This window comes from Neovison vison, chromosome 1 (genome assembly GCF_020171115.1).
Source record: "Neovison vison isolate M4711 chromosome 1, ASM_NN_V1, whole genome shotgun sequence".
Taxonomy (NCBI): Eukaryota; Metazoa; Chordata; class Mammalia; order Carnivora; family Mustelidae; genus Neogale; species Neogale vison.
This window is the reverse complement of record NC_058091.1, coordinates 271,062,794-271,086,223: the sequence shown is the minus strand read 5'-3', so window position 1 is coordinate 271,086,223 and position 23,430 is coordinate 271,062,794. Positions and strand designations below refer to the sequence as shown.

The window sequence follows — 23,430 nt, the reverse complement described above, 5'->3', positions numbered from 1 at the left end:
GTTTTTTGGGGTTTAGCATTTTTAAATTCTAAAGCTAGGTCTAATTTTTTTTTTTAAAAGATTTTATTTATTTATTTGAGAGAGAGAGAGAGAGAGATCAACAAGTAGGCAGAGAGGCTGAGCAGAGAGCACGATGTGGGCCTTAATCCCAGGACCCTGGGATCATGACCTGAGCCGAAGGCAGAGGCTTATTAACCCACTGAGCCAGCCAGGCACCCTAAAGCTAGGTCTAATTAAAACAAACAAAACCCCTGGTCAGTCAGATCTTTAAATAATGGGCTCTTAAACTCTTTCCTTCCAAGAGTTTCTGTTAATGAATTTTATTCTTGCTGCCACAACAATCCCAACTTAGAAAATAATTGGAAAATAAGCCGGACACTCAAGCAGAAAAGTTTTCACAATGAATCCCAAAAGAAGATAGTTATACTATTGGAAAAGAGTGTTCCCTCCCAGGCCTACACCATCTGTCTGATTTTTATGCCCCAGCAACTGGGATATTACAGAAACATCTATTTCTGACATTGTTCAAGAGGATGCTCAATAATGGAAGGGGGGGAATGAACAGGTTTTATAATTAAATAGTATGTAGGATCCCATTATGCTGAAATTGGAGTCCACTGATCCAAAAGTTACATACTGATTCAAAAGTTATATGTGCAGAATTAATTTTTCTTCAAAGACTCTCTGTGGTTTTGATTCTCAAAGGGTCCTATGATCCAGAAAAGATTATAAGCCACTGAAACAGTAATTTCTTCCTGAGCTCTTTTGATCACCATTTCGTTTTATAAAACTGAAGGGATAAGACACATTGTTTTAGTTATTTGTTCTTCTAATGCTTTAGTAAATGATCTGTTCAAATAAGCAGTGACAAAAAACAATAAAACCGAATTTTTGACCTAAAGTTCAGATGGATGGTAGAGTCAACATGATGTGTAAAGGCCTATTTCACATTCTAAGTGAAGTCTTCGAAAGAACAGAAAAGGAGAACTCATATTAACAAAAAAGTGAGAAAAATGATACCAAGGCATAAAATGTAGCAATTCTGTCTCCAACAAGAATGACATGTTTACCATCAGGTGAAGTATTTATAAAGGTAGCTTGTGTTTAAGAACATAACACTTTGGGTAATTAAAAAGTTTCTCCTCTTTGGGTGAAACCTACATAAGGCTTTAGAGTTGACCAACGATTCCACTGCAGGTGTTAATTCTGAAAACCTACTGCTGGCTTTTCATGATCCTTGCTCCAGGAGGAAACCACAGTTGAGTCCAAAGTCTGATTCCACGATGTGTAAGGTAGAACAGAGTCCATTCAAACTTGACCCTCATTTGTGTTACTTTGATCACTGCAAAAACACCTAGGGATGAGAGTGAATGTCTGGTATGGTATAACTGTAGAGATGAAGGGTGTCATACGTTTTGAATTTGGCACAGTTTTCTTAGAGGTCCTTGAAAATTCACGTGCAGAAGGTCTCGCAGTATCTTTTGTAAACTTTAGTGTTGCCGTATTTCTGAAGGAGCTCTTGGGCCTGTTGCTGCATGTCTTGGGTCACGCTGCCAGGACACTGGGACCCAATGTGAAGCAGGATAAGACAGCACTCCAGCACATCGGGGAAGGGCCAGATCTGAAAGATGACATGGGAAGGAAGCATTTACAAAAGAGCCACATATACCTGCTTAGAGGTACCAGCAATTCGAAGTCTCATCTAGTGATACTTCTCAGGCATGACTGAGCCATTTCCCTTATAAGGCTCTTCATCAGTTACTCTAAGGATAGAGGATAATCAAAACCGGGATGGTTACTGGGATATCCTTTCTCAAATGAAAGAATCTGTCTCTACAGCCCTATTTAGTTAATTTAAATCATGGTTCTCCTTTAATGGCACAGCCACATTCAAATACACCCAGTCCATCTGTAAGTTATCAAATACATGGTACCAATTTTTATTTTACCTTCCAATTCCAAAATTTGTTCCATTTTGCTAAAGAATGAGGTATAAAATTGCTTGTGTTGTCAATAATCCTATTCTCACAAAACATTTTAGTTAACAGACACAATGAGATCCTAAACTTTTAAGCATATACAGATGTGAAGAGACTTCAGAAATGGTACAGAGAATCAGATGACCTTAAATAATTTAGTATAGTCAATTGATAATATAAAAAATCATGTTTTACCAAGTGAATTGTTATAAATCTTACCTTAACACTCTCAGGAAATTTAGCTATTTTCTCATTTGCCTCTGTAAGCCTTTTGGTTAATTCAGGCAGAGAAAGTGGCTGATTTTTTTCTTCTTTACTAGTAATAATAAAAAAAAGTGTAAGTCATATGCCTTGCCCCACATAACTTAACTTATCCTATAAGTAAAATTCTTTTGTCATCTGGGTCTTATCTCTTAATCTCTTATCTTTAATACAGAGGTCAAGAGGAGGGAATTTAATGTGATGTTAAGTTTTCAAAATGCAATACCATTCCTCACTATTTTCCAAATCCCCACTTCTTAGACACTTAGCTCTAATGAAAGTTTAGGACCTCAAGGGGATTCAGTTCTGCAGCCAAGTGCAGAAAGCCTGGATTTCTCTGGGGAACAGTTAGACATAGCTGGGGCTCCTAATCGTAGGTGTACGGATGCACATTTTTCTGTGAAGAGTGTCTTAAGCTTGTTAAAGGAGTCATGCGATTCAGAGGTTAAGAGCTGCAGGGCTGGAGAACTTTTTAGTGTTTTTCTTGTTACTAAAACCAAGCCTAACGCTGCCTAGAATGTGGTGGCTTACTGGAGAAGTGACTTAAAACTCTGACTCAAGATTTCAGTGGGAGCCTCCCCCCCAGCCCATCGGAGTGTTTATACAGCAATAAATGTATAAGTGTTTATACAGCAATTAATTTTTTTCAGTTACTAACACAAGTATCACTTATCAATTTATTAATGGTACTAATTACTATGTTTTAAGCCTTGCTTGGGAGACTGTCTATGTAAAAGGCACTCAGTATAATAACCAATCAGTAACTGTTAATCACTATAAATGCCCAAGGCAGAAGGCCCTGTAACAGTGCAAATGAGCTTTACAGTGATTGGTGATTGGCCCGTCATCCACCTGGCCCCTGTGTTCAAAAGAAATGAGGGTGCTACAGCATTCTGATCGCTTGGGATTTTCTCAATTCAGCATGCACTTTTGTACGCTATCCTTTTTGTGTATTTTCTGGGATAGCACAGAATGGTTGAAAAACTGGTTTTCATTAACGATGTGATAATTCAACTCCCCATTTTACATGGTTAATTTTTTTTTGGTGGGGGGATCTACTTTTTGCTCAAAGGTAGGATTTTATTGTCTGTCCTACTGTTACTGACATTATTCTTGATTTTATTTAATTGCCCCAACAAGCGAGGTAGGAGTAGGTACTCCCAATTATAGATGAGGGAACGAAAGCTCAGGAACATTAAGAATCTTGCCTGAGGTCACTCGGCAGAGCCAGGATTAGAACCCCAGGTTGGACTCCGAGGCTGGTGCATGCTACATTATGGTGCTGGCAAGTGACCTCATCAGGCTCATCATGTGCTGATTTTTATCTGATGATGATGTGGGAACTCAGCAGGGTATTTCCAATTCCACCTTATACCGATTCATTACTTACCACTCATTCTGAGGACTAGAAAGGGACTGTTCTGCTGCCTGCTCAGATTCATTCTTATCAGGACCGTTGGTTGTAGATTTACAGACTTGACTTTTCTGGTGTTGGCGGATCATTTCTGCCAAGGTCTCTTGGACTTCAGCAACGGTTCTCTGTGAGTTTTGGAGACTGGCGTGCTTTTCTGAAAAGAGCTCTTTACAAGTGATTAGCATTTGCTTGCTTTCTTCTGTGAGTCTCACATCTAATTCTGGAGGCCTGTTTGGCTCTGGCTGAGAATCTCCGGAGTCCATTTCTTCAGGGGTGGCATTGTTTATCTGCTGGCTTTGCTCAACAGAGGCTGTCCTTCTGTGAGAAGCTCTTACCCAAACACTGGATTTGGGGCAATGCCTGGAGAGAGACCACCAAAATTCATACAGATGTCCATAAATAAAAAAGGCCTCCAAACTTTTGAAAGCTGGTGTGATGAGGGACTGAAGTTCACCCAGTTTGTGTTTTAGATGGTCACAGCCTAGAAGAAGAAGAAAAGGATTTAGGGTTGTGTGTTTCTTTATCTGCTAGAAATCTGGCCCCTCCCCTTATGTTTGCTATCACCCACGGAGAGGATCTCAATAAAGGACAGCCGTGATCCATGGGACCACATGCCCTTCACCAAAAGTCAACCAGAGCTAAACATCTCATGACCTAGGACAGTATTCTTGTTGCTGTAGTCTATGTGTCAAAGCATTATAGAAAAAATAATCCATCCTCCTATGAAAGCTCTGGGGGGGGGTAGTATCTCACTATGTTTCTGAAAAATCACAGTGATTTAGTTTAGTGACTATGCAGCTCAAAGAATATCTTTCTGCTGTACTTCTCTATTTTTTTAAAAATTCATTTGTTTGTTTTAAATGTTTCTCTACACCCAGTGTGGGGCTCAAAGTTATAATCCTGAGATCAAGAGTTGCCTGCTCCTCCAACTGAGCCAGCCAATCACCCCATGAGCTTTTCCATTCTTAACTGACTGGTGAACACATTACTATTTCTCTCAAACTGAGTAGGAGAATTTATAGACGACAGTGTGGTAGATAAGGCAGGTAGGGCCAGGTAAAGGAAGACAGCTCAGTCATTCTGGCTACCTCTTAAGGAGCTTGGGTAAGAGAATTCAAACTTGGTGCTAAATGACATAGCCGGCTGGTCTCTAACTTGCAGTGATGTATGTCGGCTAGTGCCACACCACTGGTGGTGGTTTTCTCCTCCATTAGTAGGCATGCCCCAGCAGAAGTGGGGGTCATTTACCCTCAGGAAGAAAGGCTGAGTGCACTTCCTGCATGATGGTGAAGTTTCCCGAGTCGTAGCTCCGGACCACAGCCCGAAGCAGGGCTTCCACAGCTGCGTCCCAGGAGGCCACTTGCTGGCTCAGCACTGCCAACGTCAGGTCATGGCAAATGTGAAGCAGAAGCTGGAGGGAGGAGCCAGAGTTTCAGTTAAACATTCTCCCACAGCAAGCACTTGGATGATACCAGAATATTCCTACTGACTGCACCTGGAGCAAGTACAGACAATGTACGTTTAAGAAAGCTCCTGATATCTCCAACACCCATTTTTGCTTCCGTATCTGAGAAACTTTCCTACCTAGTTGCACAGTAACATACCTTGTCTGGTGTCAAAGTCTGTTCATGCTAAAAAAAAAAAAAAAATGCCTTGACATTTGTATTTAATTAAAACAAAAACTGAGTTTTGGACTAAGAGCTATGATTCAACCAACCAAGCTGGAGTGTAATTAAAATTTATAGGGAGCAATTTGATGAGTTTCGATAAACACATCTATCTGTATAGATATAAATGCTACAATCACCACCACCATCAAAACCTAGAACATTTTCATCATTGTAAAATATCCCCGTGTACCCCTCTGCACGCACTCTCCTCTCCCCAACCCGACAACCACTGATCTGGTTTTGACCATATGAATTTTGTCTTTTCTTGAATTCATATAAATAGAACCACAGAGTATATAGTCTTTTGTGTCTTCCTTCTTTCACTTGTCATAATAGTCTCAGGATTTGCTGAGAGTATCTGTATGTCACTAGTTCGGTCGTTTTTAGGGTTGCATAGTGTTCTACTGTATGGATATAACATAGTCTGCATATCCATTCACCACCTGATGGACATTTGGGTTGTTTCTCATTTTTGGTTGTTGTGAACTAAGCTGCAACAGACATTTGTGTACAAGTATGTGCGGATACCTGATTTCTTGTCTTTTAGTGAAATATCTAGGCAGTGGGAATGCTGGGCCATTGAGCATGTCTATGTTTAACTTCATAAAAAACGCCAGACTGTTTTGCAAAGTGCTATGTATCATTTGAGGAAGTCTTGTGTCTCATAAATACTGTGCCCTCATTTTCCAAAGAACAAGCAGATAAACTGGTTATCTATTTATAGCACGGGTACAGCTGTTACAGGGGATCAACTGTATCTCCTTGCATCAATATGGAGTGATTTTACAAACTGCTCACTGAAAGAAGCAAGGTACAAAATACATATGGCCTGACTTAGGGGCTGCCTCTGGTGAGCTAGCAAAGAGGAACAGGTACCAGGAACTTCAACCTTACTGCATTTCTTTTACTAAAAACTAGTACATACAAAACAAAACCAGAAAACTATGAAGCAAAACTGACAAAATGTGACCATCTGTTAATTCTGATTGATGGGTATTCTATTTTTCTCTACACTTTTCTGTATTTTTAGACTTTTTTTCTAATTTTTTTTTTTTTAAGAGAAGACTGAGCAAGGCTAACTTCAAAGCCAAAGGGCTTTAATCAGTCTGGAGAGATCTTTCCAGGTTGCCTGGCCTGCCTTGGTCTTTTCTGAACCACAAACTGGCATTCAGCTTGTTTCCTTATTATGCCGGACACGGACTACGGAAGTCTTATTAGAGAGTACAGACAGGGTACCTGTTTGGAGGGAGTGTTATTTGTAGCCGATGGGTACTTGATACTCTGCAGTTGCTGCAGGGCTGCCTGGTACTGCTCTGGGCTCTCCAGGCTGAAGGTGCTCTTCCATACAGCGGTCACCCTCTCCACGAAGGGCCCCGCAGTGCCTGTAGCCCAGGTGTTGTAGGAAGAGCTTTTGGCCTCTAAAAGCTGCCTTTCCTCCAGGTGCCTGGACAGTAGCTCAAGAAGGCAAAACACCAGTCTTTGTCCCTGGAACCCAACAACAAAGAACAGGAACTGTTAGGCAGCGGGAGTGCCTGATTGTCTTGAGAGCTCTCCATTTCTCAGTGTGTTCCCCATTATATCTGCAGCAACCAAACCCCTTCGTGGGCTGCCTCTGGATACTGTGAGTCATGAGTGAGGGGGGGAAAATGATGTGATCTAATAGACACTTTTCCAGACGCTGTTGCAGGGATCCTTGAAGTAGCCGGGACCCAAGCAAACATTTTTATAATGCAGAACCCCAACTGTAGCTCTTCCCACTATAACGTAAACCACATGCTGGCCAGCCACCCAAGACTTGTCGCCCAGTTTGAGAAAAGATGGCCTGGATTCATCCAGTTCTTAGCCCCTGCCCAAACTTTAGATTAAAGGATACAGAAGTAAAGTGTAATGGGCAGAAGGTGCTAGAGCAGATAAGCTGTGTAGTTCTGAGGGTTGGGGTAGGTATTAAGGCAGCCTGTCTCAGCAGGTTTAAGAGGGAGTCAGCTAGAAGAGAAGAAGCTCTTCTAGAAGAAGAGGATTAGAAGCTCAGAGAGAAGCGCTAGAAGCCCTTGTCTAGCAAAAAGAAAGATTTTCTTTTTGCTAGACTCTCAGTTGCTACGAGATTCGTGTGTACCCTTATAATATCTTCTCAGTTAGGCTTGGGAAGGCCTCTGTTGATGAGCCAAAATAGCCTCATCATTATCAATAGCACTTAGCATAAAGTTGAAGGTTCTCTTGCTTTGATGAGGATGTTGCTTAAGAGAAAAAAAGAAATGCTAAATAACCATTTTTGGAAATTTTTTTTTTTTTTGCTATGCACAAATAACTCTCTCAAGATTTGGTCACTTTATAAATAATACACCAAATGACACTATCTTTGAGGGTATACTACTTTTGCCTCTGTTTTTATTTTGCAGTTCCCAGAAGGCTACTGTTTTTCTTGGGCTATGAATATTTAGCTAGGAACTGTCTTTAGGCCCAGTAACGCTACTAGGGAAAGAGGAATTTACAAAGTTCATATTAGTATCTGGCCAGCAAAGTTGTCTAAAATGGATCAAATGTTTATATGTTTTGGAAATTCAGAGTGCTGATGCTTTTAAAGTAATCTTGGTTTTGAGTGATAAATTACTCATTTTTAACCAGAAAGGGATAAAGTAGACACTTAACAAAATACTGATTTTACCACACTTCTCTGTGGGTTAAAGCTAACATGGAGTGCAGTGACAGAGCCATGATTTCGGTCAGATGTTAATCCCTCTTCCTCTCCTTCTTCAAAGAAGACCTGATGACACCAACGAAGAAACACCAGACCGGAGCCCAGGGCTGAGCGAACTCAAGTCTACTCATACATGTTGTACACAAACTGCTAAGGGAGGAGAATCACTGCGAATGATTATGTTCTCTCTTTGAATACGGCAACTGACAAGTCACGGTACTTCCACGGGATAGTAGGGCCAGGACTTGCTAGACACCTCTGAGGAGACCGGCCTAATTGGTATAGCTTGTTCAACTGGGTTATTAATTCGGAATTGAACTAGAAAAGGACTTGGGGCCCTTCCCTCTTAAATACCAGGAGATACAGTAACAGACTGACCTTTAGACTTTCATGTAGCTTCAGGGCTTCCTGGGCTCCCACCCAGTTCCTGGCCAAAAGCAGCTCCTGGGCACAGCGGAGAGCCAGGGAAGAGGACAACTCATTCTCTCCTACAATTGAAGCCAACTCTGCAGCCGTCTTAAGTGATGCTGCGTCCCCCTTCTTGGACAAAACTTTGGCTGCATCGTAAGCACAAGCAGCCCCTAAATAGCTGTGATAGAGAAGAAAACCCCAACGTGTCACAAGCAGATCTCTGTTCCCTCTTCCACTGCCTAAGTGATAGCATCACACGGGATAAGGATATAAAGGAACCTCAACATTTACTGAACTGAAGAGTCTTCACTCCCTTCCAGTTTCTCTGTTTGATGGTAAAGACATCACTAGAAGAAGGGGACCTCCTGAGTCTGCTACTGAGGTTTCCTAAATAGTTAGGGTGATTCAGATAAATACTGAGGAGACAGGTCCTGATGAATCTTACGAAGCTGGGTTTAATGCACATATGCCTTTTTATTTTCTAGTCACTTTGCCACCCCCCCCACCCTTCACTTACTGTTCTTACCCTGTTCCTCTGTGTTCAGATTCATGCCTGTTCCCTCAGGCTTACCATTTGGCGGCTACAGCATAATGGCCATCTTTTTCCAGGATGGCTCCCCAGGTGAGGTACAGGTCCTTTAGGATCGGGTCTTCTGGGCGCAGTCGGGCCTTGGCAACTGCAATAGCTTCCCTAGAGGCAAGAACAGATATTGGCCAATTTGAAAAGGCTAGAAGATAGGACAAACTGTCCCTCTTGTATTGTTCAAAAGTTCCAACAGCCTAAGAAAAACCGTTTTAGTGTGTTATGGAAGAATTTAAAACCACATGCTGAGCTCAGTTCTTTCCCTAGGTCAGCAGTTTTTAAAGTATGGTTTGTGGATTCCTGGGGGTCCCCAAGTCCTGTCACTTCACAGAAAACCACCACCTATACTGTCGCCAGTGATAAAATTTGAGCTTTCAAGTGAAAACTAGAATTTTAGGAAATCTGTGCCTGCTGCTGTGGCCTGATCAATTCCCAAAAGTTCAAGATTCTTCTGAAGACACTGATGGTGATATTAAAGAATGTGACTTTTTTGGGGGGTTATTTTATAATGAAATGTGTTGACATTTGGAGTATCTATATAATTCTGTGAGCTAATATCTTCCAGGTGACATACAACTTCTGAGTTGCACCAACCAAGTTGTAGCTGGAGTTGAAATATTTTGGATTAAGTTGATCTAGGCAGAGGAATGTTCAAGAGGTATTTTGAAGACAACCACCTGTAGCCACGATGGAGTAACAGGGACCAGACTTACCCTCCTGCCACAAAACTAGACAAAATGTGTCTAGTGCAGGACTGTCATCCTGGAGAGAGGGGAACCAAGGACATGAGCCCTGTCAGGGACCCCCTGCAGCCATCTTCCTATAGAGAACCCCAGCAGAGCCTCAGCAGTCTCATCAAGTGGAGGAGAGACAAAGCAATTGGAATTTGAGGGCCAGGATGACAGGAAGGAAGAAGCTGTCCAGAGAAGGGTCTATAGAACTCTGTTTGTGGATCCCATGGAGTCTTTGGCTAAACACAAAGGCCATACATGTGTAGGAAACTCTTCAAGGCTAGACAAAGACCAACCAGGGAAGTGTAAGCTCAGTCATTCCCAGAGCTCACTTTGGGGCCTTGGGGACTTTTGTGTTTTGACTAGCCGGACATCTGAGTTCTGATTTGTTGAATACACAAGGCAATTCAGTAAAGACACCAGAAGGTAGAAGGACAAACTAATTCTAGAGTACAGATTTCCCTAAACTTGTCCTAAGAAAGCCATGGAAAGATCAAGCTGATCCAGAGCAACTTTTAAAGATTTTATTTATTCATTTGAAGGAGTGAGTGAGTGAGCGAGCGAGCACGAGCTGTGGGAGGGGCAGAGGGAGAGGGAGAAGCAGGCTCCTCACTGAGCAGGGAACCCCGACATGGGGCTCGATCCCAGGACCCCACAATCACTACCTGAGCTGAAGTCTGCTGCTTAGCCGACTGAGCCACCCAGACTCCCCAGGTCCATAGCAACTTTAATGCTCTCTAAAACAGAGTTCAACTCACTCTAAAGGAAGACAGACTAAGACAGAATAAAGAAAAAGAAAGTCTCTTTAAAGCCATCACATTAAAAGACTGAAAATCAGTGATGGAGAAAGTCCTAAAAACAGTAAGAGAAAAATGACATAGTTCCTATATAAAAAGATGAGATTAAATGCAGTAGTCAAGTCAAAACCAACATAAGAGAAAACAATGTCATCTTTGATGCCGCGAAAGACAAAAACTGCCAGAGGAAGATCCTTTAAAATGAAGGCAAAATTAAAGGCTTTTATAGACAAACAAGTTGATGGAATTGGTTGCCAGAAGAATCACACTACAAGAGTGAAGATCTTGTTCAGGTCAAGAAGGAGCTGATAGCAATTAGAACCTTGGAGGACCTATATAAGAGAATGAAAAATGCTGGAAATACATATATGGGCAAATATTAAAAAAGCATTTTAAAATTGGTTAAAAAAAGATGACAGGTTAAAGCAAAACTTCCAATAGTGTAATGTGGGGCTGTAACATGTCAAATACATGACAACAGCAGAAAGGACAGGGAGGAAGGAAAGAAATACATGGTCTATAAGAAGTAATAAAATGGGTGGCTCAGTGGGTTAAGCCCCTGCCTTCGGCTCGGGTCATGGTCTCAGGGTCCTGGGATCGAGTCCCGCATCGGGCTCTCTGCTCAGCAGGGAGCCTGCTTCCTCCTCTCTCTCTCTCTCTCTCTCTCTCTCTCTCTGCCTGCCTCTCTGCCTACTTGTGATCTCTCTCTGTCAAAAAAAAAAAAAAAAAAAAAATCTAAAATACCATTTGAAAGTGAACTGTGATAAATTAAAAATGCTAATCATTACAAGCTGTCAAGCAACCATAAAATAAATGAATAGGAGTACAGCTAATAAGCCAGAGATAAAAAAAAATATTCTACTGATTCAAAAGAAAGCAGGAAAAGACAAAATGAACAAATAATAGATGGCACAAGTAGCAAGATGATAAATTTTAATCACACTAATATTTACATTAATTGTGAATGGCTTACGCACTCCAATCAAAAGACAGAAACCATTGGACTGGATAAAAACAAGACCCAGTTGTATGCTGTTTACAAGAAATATTCCATTTCTTTTGTTTGTCACTACTTACAAATGTTATTATGGTGGAAGTGTAATGACTTGGATAGGAAGGATTCATACCAGTCTCAGGAGAGAGGTATTTCTAGAGAAGGGATGAGGACAGAATTGGAGAAAGGCAATTCAACCAAATCTGGAATGTTATACTTAAAACTGGGGGCACGGGGAGCTTTATGGGGTGGATGGCAAGATCCTGTCCCATTTGTATTACACTGTTTTCTCTATTTGTGTTACTTTAGGGATAAAGAAGTTCTGAAAAAACAATCAGTGGCAAACACTGATAAAAATTAACATTTGTTGAGTACAGGTTGTGGGTGCATTAATGCTTGTTAAACGAGTATATGCCTATTTCTGTATGTTTGAGATGTTTAATTACAGAACAAGGTTTGTGCTGGTTATCAGTAAGCAGAGCTGTTTAGCAGATAAATTTCACATCTTATCCAGCTACTGGTTCAACTGAGGGTCATACAAACCTGTAGAAATGATTCGACTTGAGCAGCTCTACAGCTTCGTATACTTTGTGGATAGAAAGTAGGTGAGAGGCAGCCTTGACATACTGATCTTGAAAACACAGCTGTTTGGCAAAAGCTTCCACGGCCCACAGCCACACATGGTAGCCGGCTTAAAAAAAAAAAAAAAAAAGGTGGTTGAATAAAAATCAGGTTAAGGGGGGAAAAAAAAGCACATACAGACATCTGGGTTGGAAATGCTTTTGTTTTAGTAACTGCATTAAGTACACTTAGATTCTAATTGAGTTGCCATTACAGATCCCCTGCTTCATCTACTCTCCCAAATTCTACATTTTAAAACATCAATTTTTTCTTTGATTAAATAACACATACAAGATAGTGTAAAATTCAAAAGGTACAAGAGTATGGATGTCAGGACAATGATTACCCTTGTTGGGGTGTGTGGAGACTGACTGAAAAGCAGCATGAGAGAAGCTTCCAGCGTGCTGGTAGTGTTACTCTTCTGGATATGGGTGTCGGTTTTAAGGGTGTATTCAAGTTTGTGAAATTCATTGTCAGTCACGACAATGACCTGTGTACCTCTCTCTCTTTATATATAAATAGTATACTTGAATACAGTTAAAAACTGGGTATGGCATAAAAGCTTTCCTTGTTATCCTGGCATCTCCCCACCCAAGCTCGTCCAGATTTCTTTCCCTGAAGAAAACCATTATTATTAGATTCTTTTTAACCTTTTTGAAATAGTCTGTGAAGACATATTTAAATAAAAATGACAGAGTAGTAAATATTGTTGTGCATCTACACTTTGACTCTTTTTACTTACTACACTTTGGAGCTCCATTCCATATCAGAATGCAAAGAGTTGCCTCATTCTTTCATAGGAGCTCCTACTGTCTAGAGGTATGAGATTTAACTGGTCTCTTCCTGATGGACAGAGAGGTTCTTGGGATCTTTTGCTATTACAAATACTGCTATAATGATAGCCCGTGTATACCTGTCATTTTGCATGTGTGAGTATGGTTAATTCCCACACTTAGAATTGCTAAGTTAAGGTTATTAGACATGACCAAACTGTCCTGCAAGAGAGGGTTCATCTTTTTAAAAGATTTTATTTATTTGAGAGAGAGTGTCTGCGAGAGAGCATGAGCCCAGAGGTGGGGGTGGGGTTGCAGAGGGAGAAGGAGAAGCAGACACCCAGTGGAGCAGGTAGCCTGATGCGGGGCTCTATCCCAGTACCCCAAGATCATGACCTGAGCTGAAGGCAGACACTTAACCAACTCAGCCATCCAGGCACTGGAAGTGTTCATCTTTAGCGGACTTAAGCTCAAGGTGAAAGAACTGTTGTTGAGAAGAACATACCAACTGGCGCCATAGCCACAAGACTGTCTGTCAGCTCCCCTCTTTCTGCTGCAGTCTGAAGAACGCCTTTTAGATCTCCTTTCCAAAGCATTAGCTGGTGAAATAACTCGGGATGGCCATTTTCCAAGTGACCTTTTCCTGTTTGGAGGAGAGAGAATGTTGGGAAAATGTTTCAGAAACCTCTGTCTACACAGACTTCTAGAGTAAGAAAGACCAGATGAAAGAGGAACAAACTCCTAGAATACGCTGTTGCCAGCTGCTGGGAGAGTCATCTTCCAGAGCGTTCATAATGTGGTGTGAGGCCCACTCAGTCCCTTGTCCACCCGCTCGCTCACTTATGTTCACAGTGAACACTGTATGTTCCGGGACCTATGACAGATGCGAGGGGTATATGGGAATGTGCAGACCAGGGAGCTCAAAACCTTGTTAGCTGACATGTAAAATGAGCCATTAGGATGTTCCAGGAAGACAGTCAAAATAGAGATACGGATAAGGAGTTAGGAAAGCATAAAGACAGACTGCATTATGCTGACTGGATCTGCCTCACCTTCGACTTCAATCATTCTGTACAGGGCCCCCCGGTCTGTGAAAAGTCCCAGGTGAAATCTTTCCTCAAGATCAGCAGACACCTCCTTATTTAGTTCTGCTAATTCAAAAAGACAAAGAAAATGAGGTTACTGTTTTCTGTCCAATTCTCCAAATATATGTCCAGAACACCCATTTCAGAGAGTGAAAAGAAGAGTCTTGAGACCTTATTTACCCTAACAGAGACCCCTGCTGGTTACAAGGGTAGCAAAATAGGAGAATACTTTGAGTTTGTTAAACTCAGCCTTGGCAAAATCCAATGAGATAATTTAATTTACAGATTGCTCAAATAAAGATGTGGGGAAAAAAGGGATGTAAAAAGCGAATCCCAAATTCAACATGTATTTTGAATGCAGTAGAAAACAAAACAAAAAAAACTAACAAAGGTCCTTAACATTCACTAGGATCTACCACAGAGGGATGCAGTATTCATTTTGTTTTTTTAAAAAGTCACATGAGCAATTCTCCAGTAAGGTTAATAATGTAAAACTATATGATTAGATGTTTTAAGTTACAGGAAGTCATCAAAAAATCCCCCAAAGAGGATTATGTATATAAGAAGAGCATAAAATATTCCTGGAGAGAGACAGAAACTGGTAATAGTGTGGCCTTAAGGGGAAATGGGAGAAGTAGGTATCAGAGAATATAAAAAAGATTTACATTCTTTTTGAATCTTTGAGTATCATTTTATCATATGCATCCTGTTTTAATATGTAAAATGCAAAAGTAAAAAAAAAATAGTTGCTCAAATATCAAAATAATAGGCACTGAATGAGGGCTTTGCAAAAGTAAAATAAAAAAACCTTAAACAAAAACTTCCATCAAAATTCTAAAAAAGGAGCTGCCATCTTATGGGTATATTTCTAATAAGCAAGATTTTTTTTCCCCCCATATGAAGATACTGTTTCCTGGGGAAAAGACAGTTGAAGGAATTGACTCATGCTGAGCTAAATTAAGCCATCATACAAATTCTGGCACATAGATGGCTGGTAACAACTCAATTTATAACAAATAAATCAGAGCACTGCCTCTCAAAGTCACTGGGGAGTGCTGACAGCGGATCAGAATGGGGAGCAGCCTGGCACTGCGGCCTGGGTGGGGAGGGAAACCTGGAAGGGAATGTAGAAATACAAACAGTTTTAGACACTGGTTTGCACATTCATTCAACAAATATACAAGCACCTCTCATGAGCTAGTTCCCAGAAGACTACAGATGGGCCAAGGAAGTCTGTTTTAGTACCTTTGGAGTGTTTTGCAGTTGCTAATACCAAACAGTCCTGATGAAGCTCCTCCTTGGACCTGTGGTCCAGGCTGGTAGTCAGTGGAAGCATGGAACGAGCTTTTCGCTTCTTGGTTAAGGATTCTGAAATGTAATAAAAATACAGACTGCCTGAAGAAGAGCTGACCAGAATCAGTGACAGTAACCTACTGAAAGGATACTGCTGGGCATCAGAAAAATTCCTATGCTTACAAAGCTTTCAAGTTAAATTAGCTGGGGGCAGTGTTTACAACACACACACACACACACACACACACGTCGCTGTGAACACCCTGTGAAGCATTATCAACAGCTGCAAAATGACACTTCGCCAGGAAAACATTAAAAAGTGTTTAAAGTTGTTTAAGTGTTAAAGCTGTTTAAAAACATGATCCAAAACTGAAACAATCAAATCAACAAACAAATACTTAAAACCTAAAAAAACAAACAAAAACCCTAACAAAAAACCAACAACAATAAGAACCAAACACTATGGAGTTTGTGGTTGCATGTGATATTTGAGGGTGCTTTCATAAAATATTTTAATCATTAGACACCAACCTGGCTTCTCTTTAGGTGGCTCCTTCTTCAGTAAAGTGACTTTGTTATTAACAGTGACCTTTGACTTTTCAAAGCCTAACGAAACCGGGGTGCAGGTAACTGGTTCTCTAGAAGCTACATCATGGGGGATAAAGAAAAAAAGTTTGGAGGACAATGCAGAATCTTGTTCTTTTTAATAATTAAGAAGTGTACTAGGATTAAGTGTGATTTTATGTATTCCATAAAAGGAGATAAGATACTTTGGAAAGGAAACGTGTAGTCTTCCTTTTCCCATCTCACAAACTGTCTGTCCTAGGAACTCTGACTAATTGGGCTAAGAAGTTGTTGTTTCTAGCCCCCCCCAGTTTTATACCACAGGCCCAGGAGTTCTGAAACTTTGCTCAGATGGCACAACACTTCTTAATCTATTTAGATGACAAAGTACTAATAGCATGCTTAATTACAATAGAGAATATTAAGGGTATGTGATATGGAGTCACAATCCTTTAAAAAAGAAAAAAAGCCCCACTGTTGATCTATAGGGGTTAAGGACACTTTGCAACCATTTTGTGATAAAGAGGTATTTTGATGAGCCTTAAAAAAATAAACAAATAAACCCATTAAACTTTTAGCTCTTTATTTTCCTAAACTATGAGTCCAACAGCCATTCCTTGGGATGGAAGGGTCTGGATGTATCTGTACCATAGACTTTGGCCATTTTAATTCTGTCACATCCAAATATTTCATTTTAGAATTAAACATGAGTCACTGCTTCTATTTATACTTTCTGCTCTTTAATCATTTTAATAGGTCATAGGCACCACAACTTGAAGGTAAACATATAAAAAAAGAAAGTACTAAAATTTCATCCAGTAACACTTTTTCTCTTCAAACTAGAAACAGACTACATTAGAAATTAGGGACAAAGCCCTGAAAAACTGTTCTGTGAGAAATCTAACTGCCATGATAGCTTACCAAACTAGAAGAACCTAACTCATATTTTTTTTCAGAAACAACAACACAGACACACTAGGTACAAACCCAGTTATGAAGGGTGAGAACTTGTAAGTTTCCAGAGTGGTGGTAGCTTCTAGGCCATATATTTGTACACAGTGGTTTCTTTCAGTAACTGTCTAGATGTCCTAGACATCTGGGACTGGGAAAACTTCTCCCATATGCATGTCTATGGATAGACGGCCCTGGTTTCTCTTTGCCCCAAAGTCTTGTCCTCGTCAATAAGAAGTTTTTTCTGAAGACCTTCACTATTTCTATCCCAGGCCTTCACCAGATTCCCTTTAACACTTCAGAGGTTTACAGGCTTAAAACAACTCTATAAGAAACTAATGCAGTTTCTGACGGCACCAAAGATACAACCTAAGTTAAAGGGATGGGACAGTAAGTAGGTCAAAGGCAGTGAAGTTTCGAACTGAGTAAGGACCTGGTTTAGTTTGCTGTTCATGCCTGCTACCTGCCAGAGTCTGGGAAACACAGGATTTGGCCACATACCCACTGAGGCAACGCCACTGGGGAACTCTGGCTCCCGGGCTTCCTCTTCACCCTCCTGGTCTGACACGCCATTCTCAACAGGTCCTGAGCTCTCCCTGATGCTCTCGTCTTCATTTCCATCGTATACTTCCTGCTTTACGGGGGCTCTCGAGGTAGGCTTTTTCTTCTTTTTGGGCTTTGGCTTAGGTTGAGAGAGCCTCTTTTTCTCTAATTCAATACTTTTCTTACCTAGAGGAATCACAGTTAAGACAAGGACAGACTAAAATATATATTCTCCCATCCCAGTACTAACCAGGCCCGACCCCGTTTAGCCTCCGAGATCAGAGGAGATGGGGTGCATTCAAGGTGAGATGGCTGTAGATAAAATATATATTCTTGGTTAAAAGTACTGTAGGAGATAATCTCCAAAACTTCATCACTCTTCTTTTTGATAGTGTTCTCACCATTTCCCTTCCTTCCCAATAAAATTTTTAGAGCTGTATTATCAACATAGTAACCAAACCCTTGCGGGATTTCATTAAATCATTAATATGATGCCCAATTATCCTTGAACACTTGTAGTATGTATTCTATACAGAGGGACATTCTCCTGCATTACTACAGCACAGCCATTAGAATCAGGAAATTAACTTCAATACATTACTACTGTCTACTCTACATATTGTATTCAAGTTCTGCCAAATGTACGGAGAATGTCTTTTATAGCAAAAGGAAACAATCCAGGATTACACAATGTTCTTGCTTGTTATGCCTCTCTAGTTTCCCTCAGCCTGAGACAGGCTTGTTTTCCTTTAACTTTCATGCCTTGAAACTTGTTCTGTAAAAATTACAGGACGGTTACTTTGTTGATTTCCCCGATTGCCAGATGTTTGTCATGATTAAATTTAGGTTTTGCATTTTGGGCTGGCATATATAGGAGTGATGCTGTCAGTACAACATTGGAGGTAGCACAAAATTTGTTTGTCTCATTATTGGATTGTTTACTTTTACCACCTGGTTAAGGGGGTGTCTTGCAGGTTTCTTTTTGAAAAATCATTTTCCTTTGTAATTACTAAGTATTTGCATCCACTAGTTTTAGGATCCATTGATGTTTCTTTCTTTTTTTTTTAACTTATTTGACACACACACACACAATCGCAAGTAGGCAGAGTGGCAGGCAAAGGGAGAGGGAGAGGGAGAAGCAGGCTCCCCGATGAGCAGAGAGCCTGACGCAGGGCTCTATCCCAGGACCCTGGGATCATGACCCGAGCCAAAGGCAGATGCTCAATCGACTGAGCCACCCAGGCACCCTCCATTGATGTTTCTGGACCACAAACTGTTACTGTGATGACTGCTGAATGGTAATTTGCTGATTCCATCATTCATTCTACATTTATTAGTTGGCATTCTATTATGAACAAGAGCTTTTGTTTCTCCCCATTTATTTAGACCTTCATTTTTTTCCCCCCTCAATATGGACTCATGGATTCCCATTTTGTTTTAATTGGTTATTACTTATTTGACTTTTTTTTTTTTTAAAGATTTTATTTATTCATTTGCTAGAGACAGCGAGAAAGGGAATACAATCAGAGGGAGTGGGAGAGGGAGAAGCAGGCTCCCCACTGAGCAGGAATCCTGATGCAGGGCTCAATCCATAGCCCTGGGATCAGGACCTGAGCCAAAGGCAGATGATTAACAACTGAGCCACCCAGGCGCCCCTACTTACTTACTTTTTAAGTATTTTTTTTTTTTAAGATTTTGTTTCTCTGAGAGAGAGAGCACATGAACGGGAGGGAAGGGCAGACAGAGGGAGAGGGAAAAGCAGGCTTCCCACTGAGCCGGAGCCTGATGACGCAAGGCTCCATCTGAGGACCCTGGGATCAGTACCCGAGGCAAGGCAGATGCTCAACCGACTGAGCCACCCAAGGCGCCCCTACTTTCTAAGTTTTAAGCCCTTTATCCTTTGCTTTTTAAAAGTCATCTTTATTGAGGTATAGTTTAACATACTATACCCACTTTTTAATACTCTGGTGAGTTTTGACAGATGTATAATCATGTAACTCACCACCACAAAGAAAACACGAAATATTTCTATTATCTCAAAACATTCCCTCCTGCCTCTTTGCAGGAAGATGCACTTTCTGAGTCCCAGGCAGTCACTCATCTGCTATCACTATAGTTTCACCTGTTTTAGAATTTCGTATTATATATGATTGTATTTTCTATTATACATTAGAATTATACAGCATGTAGTCTTTTGTGCCCAGTGTCTTCTACTCAGTGTAACATTTCTGGGGATTCTGTTTTTATCAGTAGTTACTTTTTTTTTATAGCTGAGTAGAACTGCCCTCTAGGGATAGACCATAGTTTATTTACCAGCTGATGGACTTGTGGGTTGTTTTTAGTTTGTGGCGATTACAGATAAAGCTGCTATAAGCATTCTTTTATTTATTTGTTTGTTTTTAAAAAGATTTTATTTGTTTATTTGACAAAGAGAGACACAGCGAGAGAGGGAACACAAGCAGGGGAGTGGGAGAGGGAGAAGCAGGCTTCCCACAGAGCAGAAAGCCTGATGTGGGGCTTGATCCTGGGACCCTGGGATCATGACCTGAGCCAGAGGCAGACGCTTAACGACTGAGCCACCCAGGCGCCCCTGCTATAAGCATTCTTTTATAAATTTTTAATATGGCTATATCTTTTCATTTATTTGGATCATTTTTACTCGTATATTATTCTGTCTAGTTTTTTAAAAAAGATTTATCTATTTGACAGAGAGAGAGAGAGAGAGAGAACAAGCAGGGGGAGCAGCAGAGAGAGAAGCAGGCTCCTTGCTGAGCAGGGAGCCCAATGTGGGGCTTGATCCCAGGACTCTGGGATCATGACCTGGGCCAGAGGCAGACACTTAACTGACTGAGCCACCCAGGTGCCCTGCCCCTCTGTCTAGTTTTCTAGCTGTATATGGCAGGTGTGCAAGTTGGCACCTTGATCTTTGACTGCCAGAAATGGAATTCTTTTTCTCACTATTTTCAAGTTTAGACTGTCCCAGATTTGGTTAGTGGGAGCCCCTGCGAGCTGGCTTCTTTGTCCTCTTGATATATCTCAGTTTTTGAGCACTTCCTTCCTTTGTGGCACCAGATGATGTTCGAGGCCCATATCTTATTTTTTCCTTTCCCAACCTGGAATTAGGCATTTCTCTAAGAAGTTCTGGTTGGTCTCTTTTTTTTTTTTTTTTTTTTTTTTAAAGATTATTTATTTATTTATTTGAGAGAGAGAGAGAGACAGTGAGAGAGAGCATGAGCGAGGAGAAGGTCAGAGAGTGAAGCAGACTCCCCATGGAGCTGGGAGCCTGATGCGGGACTCGATCCCGGGACTCCAGGATCACGCCCTGAGCCGAAGGCAGTCGTCCAACCAACTGAGCCACCCAGGCGTCCCTGGTTGGTCTCTTTTAACAGAAAATGATACATAGAAACCAAGATCTGGGTGCTAGGTATAACTCATTAGTATTTGTATGTTGTCCTCATGGCTGTATTCTTTGGTTGGGAAGGCAACCCATACCATACTATCACTGCGACTCTACAGGAATGTCCTCTTTTCTTGACCTTGATCAGCTCAATTACTGAGGAAGGGAGAAAGGGAATTAGACAAGCATTTACAGGCTCCTGGTTCCAACTGACCTTGAGGAGGCCGGGAATGTTCTTGCATGGAAGTAAGCCATTTGTACACACAGAAGTCATCTGCCCCTGAGTAGATGCAGTCTGGGTCCAGTGGGGACCACGCCACACAAAGCAGTCGACCTCGATGTCCTCGGAAATTGCAAAGAGGCTCTTCTCGGAGAGTATCCCACACCTAAAACCCAAAGTCACACAATAGCATAGATAAATTCTGGTTAATCTGTTACTTTGGGGGATTTAAGTTAAAAAAGATTTTAAAAAAATATGTATACTCTTATTTCCCCTTATGATTTATTATTTTCTCTTAGGAGTTCAAATTTTAGAATTATTTTTTCTTGTAGAAGGCTTATGCACTCTGGGATATAGAGACATTCTTATGGAGATGATTCTGAATGGGCTTCTAATGGTGCCCCTATGGATTTCACTGTACTAAATGAGCATTCTATGTTTTTTGGGCTGGGGAATCTGATGTCATGAAGAGAATTTTTTTTTTTTTTAAAGATTTTATTTATTTTATTTGACAGAGAGAGAGATCACAAGTAGGCAGAGAGGCAGGCAGAGACAGAGGGGGAAGCAGGCTCCCTGCTGAGCAGAGGGCCCAATGCGGGGCTCGATCCCAGGACACTGAGATCATGACCTGAGCCGAAGGCAGCAGCCCGATCCACTGAGCCACCCAGGCGCCCCTCATGAAGAGAATTTTAATTTAGAGCCTATACTTGCATGTGGAGGGCATGTGTATGATTCTGACTTCTCACAGGTGATTCTTTTGTCCCCATCTCTGTGAGATTATCAATTTCTTTATAGTTTCTTGAATTACCCCATCTCCATTTCACAGAGGGCAGCCCCTCCTGGTTCCTAGCTTTGTGCAAATAGCTCGGTTACAACTCAACACTGAGATGGACATCCATCAGAGGTTAGCTCTCCAGTTCCTCACGTTCTGGTTCTGCTATCTGAAAGTCCTACCTCATAGCTATGGCTTGGCATCTCATCTTTATTTTTTCAGTTTGAAGATTTTTGACTCACCAGTTTATCATTAAAAACTGTTATTGATTTATAGCCCCCGTTTCTGTGTTTAAAAACAGGAGCAAGTACTTCTCACATCAATTTAGTCCATCATATGACAATAAGAATGAAATGTTAAAAAACAGTTCTTATCAATACTTTCCCTGTCATCTAAATAAAACAAAAATAAATACAAAACCCCAAAACCCAATTTAGCCTGCCAAGGGCTCAGATACGTGGGATGAACTAAAATGCCTTCCAAAGCTCAGAATACCCCTTTCTGTAGAAAATAATGGCCAGGGAAGAAATGTACACAGCTGGGGGAAAAGAGGAAAGAGTTCCAGTTAGCGTATATAGTAAAAAACCTACAGAATCAAGGACACAATAGTACCTGAGCTGTACCATCGTAGGAAGCAGATACCAGCCTTCCATCATGATGTGGGCTCCATGCCACACTGGTAATCTTGGCTGTGTGCCCTGACAGGGTCCGGTAGGGCTCTGTAATGGTCACTGGAGTTTCAGGATTGCTCTCTAAGAGACAAGGGGAAGATGTCATTTCTACCAGCAACAACAAAAAGACACAGCGGAGTTAACATGGAGAGTCAAGATTTTGCCATGTGCTTTCTAGACAACTTTCAGCAGGCAGTATTATTTATTGGTTAAGACAATGGGCACGTAAGCAGTGCCTCCCAAATGGGTTTACCGCAAGAAGCGTCAGCTGTCATTCTGTCTTTCTAAAAGCCACCAAAATGAAAATGGTATCTTTTGCATATAATATCAAGAAGGATGTGTCATCATTTTTAAGGTAGCTGAAGATACATAATGTGAATTTAATCATATTTTCATACCAGGCTATCCCAGACTAAGAGGACATCTACAAAATAACAGGGCAGTATTAAAAAGATTAAAAAAGAAAAGGCTTAAAAAAAAAAAAAAAAAGAAAAGGCTTAGAGACTATTCTAGATATAAAGGACATGGCTGGATCAACTGACAAAAGTAGAATATGAGGGATGCCTGGGTGGCTCAGTGGGTTAAGTGGCTGCCTTTGGCTCAGATCATGATCTCAGCATCTTGGGATTGAGTCCCACATTGGCCTCTTTGCTCCGCAGGGAGCCTGCTTCTCCCTCTGCCTCTGCCTGCCACTCTGCCTGCCTGTACTCTCTCTATCTCTCTGACAAATAAATAAATAAAATCTTAAAACAAACAAACAAACCAAAAAACCCTAGAATATGGATGGTAGATTAAACTACTGTATACATATTGTTAAATTAACTGAAGTTCATAATGGAATTGTAGATTGTAAGGGAATATCCTTATTACAAAATACACAAATATTAAGGGACATGGGGGCATGATGCATGCAACATCAACAGTCTGGAAAAAATATGTACTCAGGCACACACATACACAGAACCACGTGACTATGACAAAAGGTTAACAGTTACTGAACGTGTG

General features: G+C 41.0%; 1 protein-coding gene across 6 annotated transcripts in view; it reads right to left on the bottom strand.

The window, feature by feature from the left end:
* Positions 1-290: 290 nt before the first annotated feature.
* The window catches only part of GEMIN5 (gem nuclear organelle associated protein 5), a 42,128-nt gene continuing 18,988 nt past the window's right edge, over positions 291-23,430 (bottom strand). For 2 of the 6 annotated variants that reach the window (XM_044230735.1, XM_044230747.1), the window contains exons 14-28: positions 22,367-22,506; positions 20,977-21,148; positions 17,324-17,551; positions 15,839-15,952; positions 15,260-15,382; positions 13,982-14,080; positions 13,435-13,572; positions 12,079-12,226; positions 9,002-9,121; positions 8,398-8,608; positions 6,561-6,809; positions 4,903-5,065; positions 3,631-4,135; positions 2,199-2,295; positions 291-1,621 (exon numbers count right to left, since the gene is read on the bottom strand). In XM_044230735.1, coding sequence (XP_044086670.1) covers positions 1,454-1,621; positions 2,199-2,295; positions 3,631-4,135; positions 4,903-5,065; positions 6,561-6,809; positions 8,398-8,608; positions 9,002-9,121; positions 12,079-12,226; positions 13,435-13,572; positions 13,982-14,080; positions 15,260-15,382; positions 15,839-15,952; positions 17,324-17,551; positions 20,977-21,148; positions 22,367-22,506 — 2,675 coding nt within the window. In that variant the 3' untranslated portion in view covers positions 291-1,453. Of the gene's footprint in view, positions 1,622-2,198; positions 2,296-3,630; positions 4,136-4,902; positions 5,066-5,091; positions 5,286-6,560; positions 6,810-8,397; positions 8,609-9,001; positions 9,122-12,078; positions 12,227-13,434; positions 13,573-13,981; positions 14,081-15,259; positions 15,383-15,838; positions 15,953-17,323; positions 17,552-20,976; positions 21,149-22,366; positions 22,507-23,430 lie in introns of those variants that run through there. The other 4 variants (XM_044230740.1, XM_044230755.1, XM_044230765.1 and 1 more) reach the window with 3 other exon arrangements.